The 14,273-nt window shown below is 40.3% G+C and overlaps 1 protein-coding gene across 4 annotated transcripts in view; it reads left to right on the top strand.

The window, feature by feature from the left end:
* Nucleotides 1-1,336: 1,336 nt before the first annotated feature.
* The window catches only part of dzip1 (DAZ interacting zinc finger protein 1), a 25,180-nt gene continuing 12,243 nt past the window's right edge, over nt 1,337-14,273 (top strand). For 2 of the 4 annotated variants that reach the window (XM_079627610.1, XM_079627609.1), the window contains exons 1-11: nt 1,337-1,534; nt 2,433-2,552; nt 2,825-3,451; nt 7,868-7,952; nt 8,522-8,652; nt 8,739-8,897; nt 10,179-10,307; nt 10,383-10,445; nt 10,526-10,654; nt 10,934-10,982; nt 11,084-11,131. In XM_079627610.1, coding sequence (XP_079483736.1) covers nt 2,550-2,552; nt 2,825-3,451; nt 7,868-7,952; nt 8,522-8,652; nt 8,739-8,897; nt 10,179-10,307; nt 10,383-10,445; nt 10,526-10,654; nt 10,934-10,982; nt 11,084-11,131 — 1,423 coding nt within the window. In that variant the 5' untranslated portion in view covers nt 1,337-1,534; nt 2,433-2,549. Of the gene's footprint in view, nt 1,535-2,432; nt 2,591-2,824; nt 3,452-7,867; nt 7,953-8,521; nt 8,653-8,738; nt 8,898-10,178; nt 10,308-10,382; nt 10,446-10,525; nt 10,655-10,933; nt 10,983-11,083; nt 11,132-14,273 lie in introns of all 4 variants that reach the window. The other 2 variants (XM_079627612.1, XM_079627611.1) reach the window with 1 other exon arrangement.

Genomic DNA, 14,273 nt, shown 5'->3' with positions numbered 1-14,273 from the left:
CAATTATTTCATGATTCAGGTCTATGAATTAAATTACTTTTAGAGCTATATTGAAAATGTAGATGCTATTTGCTCACCAGTTAAAATAACAGCATGCACTGTTTGTATTAGGCTATTCTTCTATTCCATACGCACCCTAAATCACAATACCATATGCATTTCACTTTTAATAAGCTTATAGGCTTCACCAGACTAATAGGGAGCCCCAGGAGATTGTAAAAGAACATCTAAAGAAGCTTAATTAAATGACAAATAATAGAATTGATAATTTCTAACTTGGAAATGTTCTTCAAACAAGCACTGTAAAAGAAATACCACTGGATGGCGTCACTCACTAAGAAACACTAACTTTATGATGATGATGATCGTTGAATTGGCAACGTTTCATAAAAATGGTCTATGCTCATAAAAAATCTATGAACATAGATTTAGGGTTAAACTGGTTTGACTAGGTAAATAAGCATGATTGATAATGATATTTTATATTATAATTATTTTTTATTTTTTAACATGATCAAAATACATAGCCTAAGGGAAAGAGGTGGAAGAAGCATACGGTTCATTCCTGTTATGCTGCATATTTTCATGTATACATCTTAATATAATGGATAAAATATTAAACTCAAATATTGTATGTGCTATGATGCAGTAGCCTATTAGTTGCTTCGTCTTACATTCCATTGTGTTTGATAAAACTACAGAAAAGTATGATATTGTCAAAGTGTCAGAAGGAAACTTCATTATAATTATTATTAATGTTATAGGTTCCATCCTGTCATGAGTTAAATTCTGTTTTATTTCAACCCGGTTAGGAATCCTGCAAATTTTTATTTACTTTCTTTTTTTTATTTCTTGTTATTATGTAAGCTATATAGCCTATACACTCTTAGAAGAAAAGGTTCTATATAGAACCTTAAAAGGTTCTATAGGCGCTTCGTATTTGGAACCCCGGCCTAAAAGGTTCTATACAGAACCCAAGAAAGGATTCTTTCTTGTCATTATAGAACCTTTTTAGCATAAAAGGTTCTTTGGAGTTGAGTAAAGAACCCTATGGTTCTATATAGAACCCCAATGAACCATTTTTTTCTAAGAGTGTAGAACCTGTTAGGGGTTCCAAATACGAAGCACCTATAGAACCTTTTCTTGTAAGATATTTTTGCTAAATGATAAGGTGTTGATGAATTATGCCTGAGCATATTTCTGAATGTCTGGTATAAAAGAAAAGCCCAGTTGACGATAAAGCTCATAACTGATGTTGTTCTCGGGCCCGTGGATGTTCCCTGTGGGACGCGCGCGCCCTTCCCCCTCCTCGAGCCCCAGAGATGAGATGAGGCTCGCGCCAGGAATGTGCTGTGACGTCACGCCGCTCTGAATCCTCACAGTTTTGGGGGAATCGTTTTGTCGGGCTTGCCTCTGTCCGCGTTAAAGTTTCCCACAACTGGAACTACGTGGCGTTTGTTTGATTCACAGCGCTGAGGTGAAGCGGATTTGACGCACTTCTGCATGGATTCTTTGCAAAAACTTTAGTCGAGAGGTAAGAGCCATTGCATCTGTCCTTCCCGTTACTCCGCGGCCGATGGGCGAGTGAGCGAGTCGCAAAAACTCTTTGGTTTGCTGTGAAAATGGCTGAAGACGAACTTCATGTTATATTTATCTTTTCGTATTGTTGGGTTAAAAGTTAACTTTTTCTTCTGGTTTGACCATTCTCTCTGTGTCGTTCTTGTGCACGCCGCCCCCCTTTTGTTCTTAACTGAGCCTGTCCCAACTTGAGATGTTTTTAAGGGGCAGTAATCTGAGAAGGTGAAATCCTGAGAGAGACTCGTTCGAGTTCAGTCTGTGTAACGTTAACAGAAAATTGCTCGATGTTTGTAGGGTAAACCAAGTGCATGTGTACGTCTCATTTCTCTTTAATAACAAACGAAAAGAGTAAAGATATATATTTAACTTTTTCAATACTTTTTTGCATCGTGACATTATCTTAATGACATTTAACAACGCCAAATTAATGCCCATTAACGCAATGTAAAATGCGGAAAAATTGTGATATTTGTTTCAGTGACTTTTATTATATGCTTATGTTAAATAAACAATGTCATTAAATAATTAAATAATTCACAATGCATAAACAGGTTTAATGTTATTTAAAGTTAATATAAATGTAATGCAAACGTAAATTTAAGTATTTTTCCATTTTAAAACGTCAAACGTTATTACACAGTAAAAAAAAAATGATATGTGATTGTTTTGGGCTAATGTAATCTGTTCATTTTTGTAGGATATCATTTCGCAGAAGAAAACTGTCCGAAGCTCAAATGTTCAAATTGATGAATTAATACATAATAATAACGATCTGTGTTGAGTGACAAATAAACAGGAAACCCCCAAAATACCTTTAACATGCACGTGCTCTTTCCTCCTCTGTTCTCGTGCAGTGTGCTGTGCAAAGTGGGACGCGCGCTCTTGTTTCCATAGAAACGCACAGGACGCCTTGACACTGCTGTGCCGCGCGCCGCTCTGATCATTCATCAAGACTTCACAAAAACCGCAAGATGGTAAGGAGACAACAGACACCACGAAGCCGCAAAATAAGGTGGAATTTAATATATATATAAACGATTTCATCATTTCATTCTCGCGTTTAATGAACGCTCATATAGTCATGTGGACCTGTGTTGTTGTTGCTGTTAGCTGGTTAACGGTTAGCTTTCAGTGGTGGAATCGATCTGGAATGTTTTGTGTGACCTTGAGAAACAGTCTTGTTTATGAATTAAATGTTATGTACCTGGAATTATAAATTTCACCTTGCTCTTTGTTTCCCCTTCAGCCATTTTATGACAACGTTTACTACCCGTACCCGTCAGATCCCCCGGGAACTCATTCCTCAGCAGGGATCCCGTCTCTACTGAGCTCTCCACAGAGTCAGCCCTCATCCGGCAGCCAGGGCAGAACAGCCGCATCCACCATGCCCGGACCGCTAACTTCATCCGTAGCCGCCACCAGCACCAGCATTCCCCCGTCCTTCAAGTTCAGAGCCCGGCGTGAGAATGTGGATTGGCGTCGGATCAATGCAGTGGATGTGGACCGCGTGGCCTGCGAAATGGATTTCCACGCATTACAGGAGAACATCACGGCGGTGACGTTCTGCAACGTGGAGGGCGAGCGCTGCCACCGCTGTCAGAGCCCCGTGGACCCGGCCCTGATCAAGCTCTTCCGGTTGGCCCAGCTCACCGTGGAGTACCTGCTGCACTCCCAGGATTGCCTGAGCGTCAGTCTGCAGGCGGCCGAGGAGAGGCTCCTGACGGAGGCTCGGGAAAGAGAGCAGCTCCTCGTCCAGCTGCAGAAAAAAAGCCAGGATGCCAAGACGTTAAAGGAGGAACTGAAGCAGAGGAAGAAGATCATTGCCTCTCAGCAAGCCATGTTCAGCGCGGGGATCGGTGCCAATTACCACAAGGTCTGTAGTGTACAGCCCCATGTTGGAGTGTGAATGTGTGTATTAGCATTTTCATTGTCGCCGTCGCCTCCCCCCAAGGCTTCCACCCCAGTCTCACTGTTCACTGACCCCAGGGAATTCAACGTGTGCTTTTCTCACTGTTTGATGGCGTGAAGGAGCTGAATCTCAATTTGCATGCTATACTCCCATCAGTGTTGTTATTGTAAACTAAAATGATTCAAAATCATTCATTAATTGAAATTAAGCTTTAATAAAATATAAATATTACTTAAAAAAACTGAAATGGGAATTGAAATGCGACTTGAAGAACTAAATGGGACTCTAAAAGTACAAAAATGACTAAGACGGTATTTAAAATAGTGCTGTCAAATCGATTAGTCGCATCTAACATAAAAGTTTGAAAATATGAATGTGTGTGTGTGCATGTATATATATATATAATTAGAAACTTTTATGTTAGATGCAATTAATCTTTTTGACAGCACTAAAATTAAAGCACTTTTCAAATATTAATAATAAATACTATAGCAGCAGCGAGCTGTCTAAGCAACCATCAATCAAACAATCAGCATGCAGCTAATTAGAGCATTGCCACTAAAAATAGCCAAACTAAAAATATGGATATGAGCACTAAGTCTAGGAAAAACTACCGGTAGTCTCCCTCAATTAGTTGTTGTTAACCATCTCTAGTTTGTCATAGATCCCATTAATTAGTTTAAAAAGTAGTTTTCTTTCCTGTGTCATACTTTTTTATTTTATTATTATAAAATCTGTTTTTTATTTTAATATAATTAAAAAATGTAATTTACAAAGCTGAATTTTTAGCTTCATTAGTTCAGTCTTCAGTGTCACATGATCCTTCAGAAATCATTCTAATGTGCTGATTTGCTGCAGCTCAAGTAAAACATTTTATTATTAATGTTAAAAATGTTGAAATAGAAATCCATTTTAACGTAATAAATGCCTTGAATGTAACTTCAAAAAAGCAGCCATTAAAAAAAAAATTCTTATGACCTCAAAGTTTTTGAATGGTTGTGTAAGTCCTATTGAAACAGGAAGTTGGGGTGGGACATATTGATGGGCTCATCCATTTTTTCATAGAATTTGATTTTATTGGGGAAAAAAGTGTATTACAGTGAGTCAACCAGGCTTTTTTGCCACATCAAACATTTGAATGTGTATATCTGCCGAAAATTAAATTTAGTTAACTTTAGAAGTATATTAGCTTATAGATGGCATTAAAGAGAACAGACATGGAGTACAATTTAGATTTAATGGGGTCGTTAATAGTACTTTACCATCACTGGTGTAATTTGTGCTTTTCGTATTCAGTATGTATGTAAATAAGTTTTCATCCTGAATTAAGTGTTGTCAACACTTTTAAGTCCATAATCAGGACAAGCAGTCCGGGACAGGATTAGCTAATCACCAGACGCTGTGTTTTTTGGACACAGCATTCAGGATTTGGCGAATAGAGCAGATGGTGTCAGCCGGTGACTATGACTTGTACTCTACTTATAAAAGAGCTTTAAGTGGAGGAAACAAATCAAAGCGCCCATCCCCCATAATTCCCTCCCACTCGTCGCTTTGTTGAAATAAAACAGCATGCTGCATTAATTTTAGAAAAGTCTCTGATGTATGTTACAGTCTTTGGCTCATGGCTATATCAGATGTTTGCTCATTTGTAATCATGCAACTGTCCTTTCCTGATTGTGGCCAGCTGTTGCCAAGGCAACACCTGGTGTTTCATGTGGTTGCTAGGAGAAGCACAGGCGCCTGACAGCAGAATCGAAATGAAAGTGCTGCTCATGATTTACTGTTTATTTCAGGATCATGAAGGGATTTCATCAGAGAGCAGTGAAGTGGTTGCCAAATGTAGCCGAATCTGTCATATTTTCCCTCAAAATCAGATAATTAGAAGTTGTATGTTGCATAAATTAAACGAGACCTATTTTTTGTTAATATTGTTTTGCATTGTGATATTATAATGAAATTTTTTGGTCCCACTTTATATTAAGTGGCTTTAAGTATGTACTTACATTGAAATTAACAATTTGATACAATTGACTTATTGTGTACATACATGTTTTTACATTGTACTTATATTTTTAAAATACCAGCATGTAATTACAACTGTAATTAATTTATGTATTTACATTTGTAATTACACAGTTGACCCTGCCCTTACACCTTAACCCACCCTTATACCTACCCATACCACCACACCTGTCCCTAACCTTACCCGTATCACATATCAATAGCAGAAAAAGTGTTTTACAATACAACATGAACACAATAAGTACATTGTACTTATTTTTCAATGTAAGTACATAGTACTTAAAGCCACTTAATATAAAGTGGGACCCATTTTTTGAGTTTCTCATTTGGTAACTGTAAAATTAGAGTATAAATGTATAATATTAAATGTCTAATTATTTGGTATTACAGTACTGAGAATAATATGCTTTTTTACTTATGCTATGAGAATTATTAGGGAAAATTTAATAAAATTAATGTCAAAATGGGGAAAAATTTATTTAACAAGATTTTTTTTTTACATACCGTATATATAAGGATTGTCAATGACAATTTTCCCCCAAAAATTTTCACTACTCTAATGTAAAAATAAGTTGTTCCCATTACTGTAATATAACTGTATACCTGTAATAATCATCCTCTCCAGTAGAGCTGCACAACGAATCATTAAAATATTGCAATCTCGATTCAAACACACACGTGATTTTATTCCTAAATGACAACGATTCGACTATGTCTATTCAACCTTACGATCACATTTAAATATGTACTTTCGCTGCCGCTGACTGACCCAGAGAGAGCATGACATAAATAGGTATGAAACAGCTTCACAAACATTATTTATGTATTCGCATCATTATTTCTGTTGTTACATTCAAATTATCACACACATACGAGGTAAAAAGTTGAAAAGGTGAAAAAAATCACCTTTTGAAAGTAACTTGACACGTCAAATAAAGATTGTATCAATTACATCGTTACACCAGTAGTTGGCGACAAAGTGACTGTTTTAGAAATGTGTGTCATTGAATCATTCGTTCAATAGATTTGTTCAAAAATGCTGATTCATCCAGTAATGAAAAAAGTGAAGGATTTATGAGTCATTGAATAATTCATTCAGTAGATTTGTTTAAAAAAACGCTGAGCATTAAATCATTCATTCAAGCCGATTTAAAAAAATAAAATTATTCAAAGTAATTAAATATTTTTAAATTGACTGTAGCAATTAACATTTAGTCAGAACCTTTAGCAAATTACATTTTATTTTGTTTACCGTAGTTGTTTATTTGAAATCATGGGAGAATCGTGATCTCTTTTTTAAACACAAAAAAGTATGATTCTCAATGTATCCAGAATCTTGCAGCACAACTCTCCAGAAAAAAAATAATCTTTTTAAATTAATCAAAATCTGAATAAATACAAACCATTTCAATGAATACTACCATAATATATAGGCTACTTACAATTATGACAATTAGCCTACATTTTATTTTACTCAACAGTATGCAACTGGAGGAGGGTGGGTCATAAAATAATGCCAAAAAATCTTGAAAACACTTTAAATAGCCTTAATCTTCTCTTTGCAAAATATATTTTTCCTTTGACTTTGGTGAAATGGGACTGTTTTCATGAGGTTCTTCCTCTGGTTCTGTAATACAAAACCTGCTGAGGCTGCAGATTGACACCAATGAATCCCTGTTTGCCTGGATCCTTAAAACATAATTGCATTTCACAGTTGATTTGGGAAGTTATGTCAGTGCAGCAATGCAATTATGTCACACAGTGGATGTTTAACGGGGACATTCTTGTTGCAGACAAAACTGCAAATCCAGAGCATGTGTTTTTGATGGGTATCAGTGGCAGTGTGGTTCAATTTGAATGAGAGTACCAGACGGGTGTTTTGGATGCTAAATGTGGTGTGTGATGTGCAGTGTTGTGGATTTTCCTCATGTCCGGGAATTGGAGCGAGAGGTAGAGCGGCGATAAGATGCAACATCAACCCTGCACCACCCGGTGTTTCCATGGCAACATGCCCACATTGTCTCTTGGTATCATTCTTGAGTGGAGTGTGAGTGACAGCTGTGTTGAGCTTCACCGACACCTGCTCGTCACCTGAGCAGGGCCTCGTGTTCTCTCCGACCTTCAGCAATGATCCTCACAGGCACATTCGCTTTTTTCGACCTGCTTAGGTTGATTGTCATTAAAGAAATTAGATCATCCAAAAATCATAATTTACTCACCCTCACATTTTTCCAAACCCACATGACTTTCTTTTCTCAATGGAACACAAAAGGAGAAGCAAGCCATTTAAGAAAACGTAACTTCACAGATTTGATGTCATGTAAATGAATAAAGCCTCTGATTGTTTTTGTTTTTCAGTGCCAACATTGTGAGAAAGCCTTCATGAACGCCTCTTTCCTGCAAAGTCACACACAGCGCAGACATCCTACGGAGTTTGACATCAGTGAGTGACCATCCGTGTTGTTTAGCATACTTTTAAAAAGAAAATTAATATCCTGTGAAAGAATTTGTTCAAAATGACTGTAATGTTTTCGGACACTATACTGCATGTTATTTTCAATTCAGTGGAAATGTATTATAGTTTAAATTTATATTAAATGCAATCAGCTAAAAATATGTATTATTTCATCCCGCTCCCTCCCAAAACTTTTTCACGTTTTGCCCCGTTCCCACAAGCAAAGGTCTACGTGGATTTTTCAGTCCCGGTCCGGTTAGATTCTGTCTTTTTCCGGAGTCTATAGGCTATTATTTCCAATTTCCACACACACAGCGCTTAAGACCTCAAGTGACATACTTTTGTGTGCTGTTATTATTAAATAATTATATATTTGCTGGAGTCCACGAGTCATTTCTTTCTCCTGCTTCCCGCACACATATCAGTATCTTCCCCTTTGCGTCGGGTCCCGCAACACATTCACGGCATTGCAGACATTGCAAGTACATTGCAAGTTCACATTTAATGCAATTCACTTCTTTTTCACAAGGGTGATTCAAGCATCTGATGTTTTCCAGAACTGATAACAGATAATCAAAAAAAAATTCAGACCGTGAAGTTACAAGATGAGATCAACAAACTACAAGAGCAGTTGACCCTGGTCACGTCCCAAATGGAAACACAGCAGAAAGACTACACTGCTAAACAGGTTACAGAAGACAAAAAAAAGACACCATGTTTTTAATAGTATATTTTGTTATTTAAAATAAGTATTTCATTCTCTATTTTCTCCAGGAGAAAGAGCTTATTCAGAGGCAGGAGGAGTTTAAGCGACAACTGGAAGTATGGAGGGAGGATGAGAAAATGCGGATGAACAGTAAAGTAGATGAAATCAAGCAAGCTTGTCAACGGGACATGGATTCAATGCATCAAAAGAACAGAAACCTAGAAACCGTATGTTTTTATTTCAGACAAAGCTTTTATTGGTCACCAAATATATAATATAATTAGTGCTGTCAAAATTAATGTGTACATTTTTTCAGTTTAACGCGTAAAAAATATTTAACATCCTTTGGCTAGCATTACATTATATGACCACGCTCTTATTCATGGCTAAGCGTGATAAGACACAAAAGAGAACGCAGTGGTGTACTGGCGCGCTTCTGTGTATCGCCTGTCTGTGTGACACACACATGATTCATGATTCGAATCAAAAACACACAAAATTATGCCAAAATACCCATTTTGTTGAGTATCCTCACAAGCACAGTCTTAAATGAGTTAAATGAAGATAAATTAATGTAAAGAGCGAGAAAATGGGATGCGTGTCAGATACGCGTCATGTGCGGCAGGTCTTAAAGTGACAGCATACAATAAACCTGCTGCTGTCTGTCAATAAGGATAATCAAAGAACAAAAGAAAAAGAGAAAATCACTGAATAAGCTTTTGTACCTTTAATAAAGAATCTATATTTAATTTATAATTTACCGTATTCAATTTCTGCATATATCCTATCTGTTAGACCTGCCGGAAAATCTTAAAGCGCTGTTTACAAGGTCACATGGGTCAAAAACAACGAAAACAATAACTTTTTGTACATTTCTACAGGGCAAGTAAAGATCTGAAGTGGTCTGACTGGGTCAATAGAAAAAAATTGAGCCCTGATATATCAAAGGGCATAGGTAAATGTGACATTTATTATAATGGGTTTATGTGAATATTTAAGGTCACTTAAATTAAAAGTTGTTATATTATTTTAAAGCCTAATAAATGTTCAAACGTATAGATTTCAATTATATTGTAATGCTGAATGGCTGTAACGGCTAAAATAGAAAAACAAATATATTTCATAGAGACGTATTAGTATTTCATCTTTCATAAAAAAGATAAAACAAATATTTTAAATATAGGCTACTGTCTTTATGTTGTTTCTACATTCATTTGTAGATTACATGTGAAATTATTACAATATTAAAATATTTTAAAACCTTTAATGTTGGGTGCGATTAATCTCGATTAATTACAAGAAAAATTTGCAATTAATTAGTTAACTGTTTTTCAATCGATTGACTGCACTAATTATAATATAATATAATGTCATAAACCTTGGCTGGATTTTAATTAACAATGTTATGAAGGATCAGTTAAATTGATCAAATAAGGGAAAAAAGTATTGATATTATGTGATGTGATTTGCTGAAATGACATTTAATATGTTTACTTTCCTCCCCTTAGGAATTGATCAAATTGCAGCAGAAAAATATGCAGGAAAGCCTGCAGCCGGTACTGACACAGCCCAGTACATCAGCCAGCAATGAACACTGGCAGGAAGTTGTTAAACTTCAACAAAAACTCCACAAACAAGTATGAGATGCAACATTCAGGTGATTTGAAATAGATATTGCTGTAGTTATAAAATGTATATTTTTCTTTACTCAGGAAGTGAAGTGGACAGGGAAAATGCAAAAAATAAAGGAGGACCATGACAGTGAAAAAAGTCTGGTAGGTATCACAGGCGTCATGTAGCTCTTTAAATATGGGAATAGCTCACATGTGCGTAATGTCTCTCTCTGGTTCATCAGCTTCAGGAGGACCTGTTCAAACTGCGCTCTGCTGTGTCAGAAGGCAGGGAGGAATCGCGGAGACATGTGCAGGAACTGAGCCACAGGCTGCAGGAACAGCAGCAGATCATTGCCTCCCAGAACAAGCAGGTCAGTACTGTAACTCAGCACAGGAAGAGGCTCGATTGTTCAGGATATCCTGTATTAACGCAGCGGCCCGCAGAGTAATCTTTAGGTTCGAGCTTAAGGAGTGTACATGTGGGAACATATCCGGACACTTGAGCAATTATCATCATTCTGATTATGTTGTCAGCTTGTCATTATGCATGTTGTCTTTTCAGTGAGACATTTCAATTTAAAGTGACAGGGCTCAGATAACGTGTTGCTGTTCTTTCGTAATAGCAAATAACATGCGTTTCTTTTTTACAGATGAAACAGATCTCGTCAAAGCCGCCAACAATAACAGTACAGCGTGAAGGTATGGAAATATGTTTTTAGACAAACGTAAAAAAAAAACGTTTTAATATATCAGTGCTAAATGAACTTCCTAATTTTAATGTAAATACATTTTTGTTCCAGTGGTTGCTGCCCCGGCTCCAGAGACTAAAGCTAAAGTAGTGGTCAGTGGTAAGTTCCTGCATGACATATTGCTAGACAATGTCCAGATAAGCAAAATCGTCTCGGGTTACGACTGTAACCCTTGTTCCCTGAGGAGGGAACGAGACACTGCGTCGTTGAAAACGACTCTTTGGGGACGCTCCCTTAGCGTGCGTATCTGAAGTATGAATGAAACTAATCCAATCCTGATTGGTGTTGTGTCGTGACGTAACATGTGACGGCATAACCGGATGTATAAAGTCACGCCGGCACACACACACATTAGCCTCGCGATGAAGCAAGCCGCTCACAGGCGTTTAAAGGGCGTGGCAAAACGACGCAGTGTCTCGTTCCCTCCTCAGGGAACAAGGGTTACAGTCGTAACCCGAGACGTTCCCTTTCGTAGGGAACTCGCACTGCGTCGTTGAAAACGACTCTTTGGGGAACGAATACCCACTAGGCCACGCACCGAAAAAAGGCCTGCCCTAGAGTGAAACTGATCTCAGGCACTTAGCTAGGACGAGAGCACATGTGCGCCAGGCGTACTAGGGAGGTGCAGACTATAAAATCTGATAAAAGTGTGCGGGGTAGCCCAACCGGCTGCCTCACAGATCTCCTGGAGGGGCACTCCCGAGAGGAGGGCCCTAGAGGACGCAATGCCTCTAGTAGAATGAGCCCTTACGGCCAAAGGTGAAGGCAAATTGCGCACCTTGTAGGCCGAAGTAATAGCCTGAACAATCCAATTGCTCACAGTTTGTTTGGATGCCGGGAGCCCCTTTTTAGGTGACCCAAAACACACTAACAGTTGGTCCGACCTCCTCCAAGAAGAGGACCTCTCAAGGTAAACACTCAAGGCTCTAACCGGGCAGAGCAAGTGAAGCCTCTCCTCTTCTGCCGACACATGAGGTGGAGGATGAAAGGCTTGCAGGACCGTGGACCGTGCTACGTTAGAAGGCACTTTAGGCACGTAGCCAGGTCTCGGGTGCAAGATGGCCTTAACTCCGCCTGGGGCAAACTCCAAGCAGGCTGGCGTTACTGCCAGGGCTTGAAGATCTCCCACCCTCTTAAGAGAAGTAATAGCTAAAAGAAAGGCCATCTTGAATGTAAGGTCCTTGGGCGAAGCCGACTGAAGGGGTTCGAAGGGAGCCAGGGATAGCCCTTCGAGAACCACTGCCAGGTCCCAGGATGGAACCCTGGACCTGATTGTCGGTCTCATCCTCCATGTACCACGGAGAAAACGTATGACCAGTTGGTGCCTCCCCAGAGGCCCATCACTAAGTGGTGCATGGAAAGCCGCAATGGCAGCCACGTACACCTTCAGTGTGGACGGGGAGAGACCCGCGGAGAAACGATCTTGGAGAAACTCCAGAACTGAAGCCACTGGGCAGTTAACTGGATCTAACTCATGTTCTCTACACCAAGTGGAAAAGACATTCCACTTGAGGCCATATAATCTCCTAGTAGACGGAGCCCTAGAGCTAAGTATGGTTTCAACCACCCCAGCTGATAGACCAGCATCTAGGTACTGAGCCCCCTCAGGGGCCAGACCCACAATTTCCACAGCTCCGGCCGAGGGTGGAATATTGTTCCCTCCGCCTGAGACAACAGATCCCTCCTCAGAGGAATCTGCCATGGCGGAGCTATCAGGAGTGAAATTATGTCTGAAAACCATACTCGGGCCGGCCACAACGGGGCTACCAGAAGAAGACTGACGCCCTCCTGACGGACCCTCTCCAGGACTCCCGGGAGCAGAGCGATCGGGGGAAAAGCGTACAGGCGAAGCCTCGGCCAGGCCTGTACCATGGCATCCAACCCCAGTGGGGCTGGATGAGTGAGGGAGAACCAAAGTGGACAGTGGGACGTCTCTCGAGACGCAAACAGATCCACTTCCATTGGTCCAAACCTCTGCCATATCAACTTCACCACCTCTGGGTGAAGTCTCCATTCCCCGGGCCTCAGCCCCTGCCTCGACAGGATGTCTGCTCCCTGATTCTGAACCCCTGGGATATATATTGCTCTGATAGATAATATTTTCCCCTGGGACCATAGAATAATCTGATGCGCCAGTCTGGATAGAGGGCGCGATCTGAGTCCCCCTTGTCGGTTCAGATAAGCTACCACTGATGTATTGTCTGAACGTATCAGGACGTGGTAACCCTTGATGTCTGGGAGGAAGCTCCTCAGAGCCCTGAACACAGCCAACATTTCTAGGCAATTTATATGCCAAGAAAGATGATGGTCCTGCCACAGACCCCTGGCAAAGCGGCCGTCCATGACCGCGCCCCAGCCAGTGAGGGAAGCGTCTGTCGAAACGGATTTCCGGCGACATGACGCTCCTAACACTGGCCCTTGGGACAGGAACCAAGGTTTCTTCCATATTGATAGGGAACGAAGGCATCTGCGCGTAACCCTGATTATACGGAACGGATTCCCCTTCGGGGAAAACCCTTTGGTTTTCAGCCACCACTGAAGGGGCCTCATGTGTAGAAGGCCCAAAGGAATTATGTTGGATGCCGCTGCCATGAGGCCCAGCAGTCTTTGAAATCGCTTTACAGTGATGGCCTGGCCTAGCTTTATCCCAGACACCATGGCCAGGATTGATTCGACACGCGCGGGAGACATATGTGCCCGCATCGTAACCGAATCCCATACCACGCCCAGAAACATCGTTTTCTGAGCTGGTTCCAACACGCTTTTCTTCATGTTGAGCCTTAACCCCAGGTTCTGAATGTGGCCAAGGACGACATCTCGATGCCGAACTGCCATTTCCCGAGACTGGGCCAATATGAGCCAGTCGTCGATGTAATTCAGTATACGAATGCCCTGAAGCCTCAGTGGAGCCAGAGCTGCATCCATACACTTGGTGAACGTGCGGGGAGAGAGTGCTAGGCCGAATGGAAGAACCCGATATTGGTACGCTTCGCCCCCGAAAGCGAACCTCAGGAACCTCCTGTGACATGGAAGGATGGAGACGTGAAAATAGGCGTCTTTTAGATCTATCGTGACAAACCAATCCTCGGATCTGATTTGATTCACGATGATGGGAATAGTGAGCATCTTGAACCTGAATCTCCTCAGAGAGCGATTCAACTGCCTCAGATCTAAAATCGGCCTCAGCCCGCCATCCTTCTTGGGAACTATAAAGTACCGGCTGTAAAACCCTGACTCCTTG

The sequence above is a fragment of the Phoxinus phoxinus genome (genome assembly GCF_949152265.1).
Source record: "Phoxinus phoxinus genome assembly, chromosome: 11".
NCBI classification, from domain to species: domain Eukaryota; kingdom Metazoa; phylum Chordata; class Actinopteri; order Cypriniformes; family Leuciscidae; genus Phoxinus; species Phoxinus phoxinus.
Note: the sequence above shows the minus strand (reverse complement) of the source record. Positions and strands in the feature narration are given on the sequence as shown.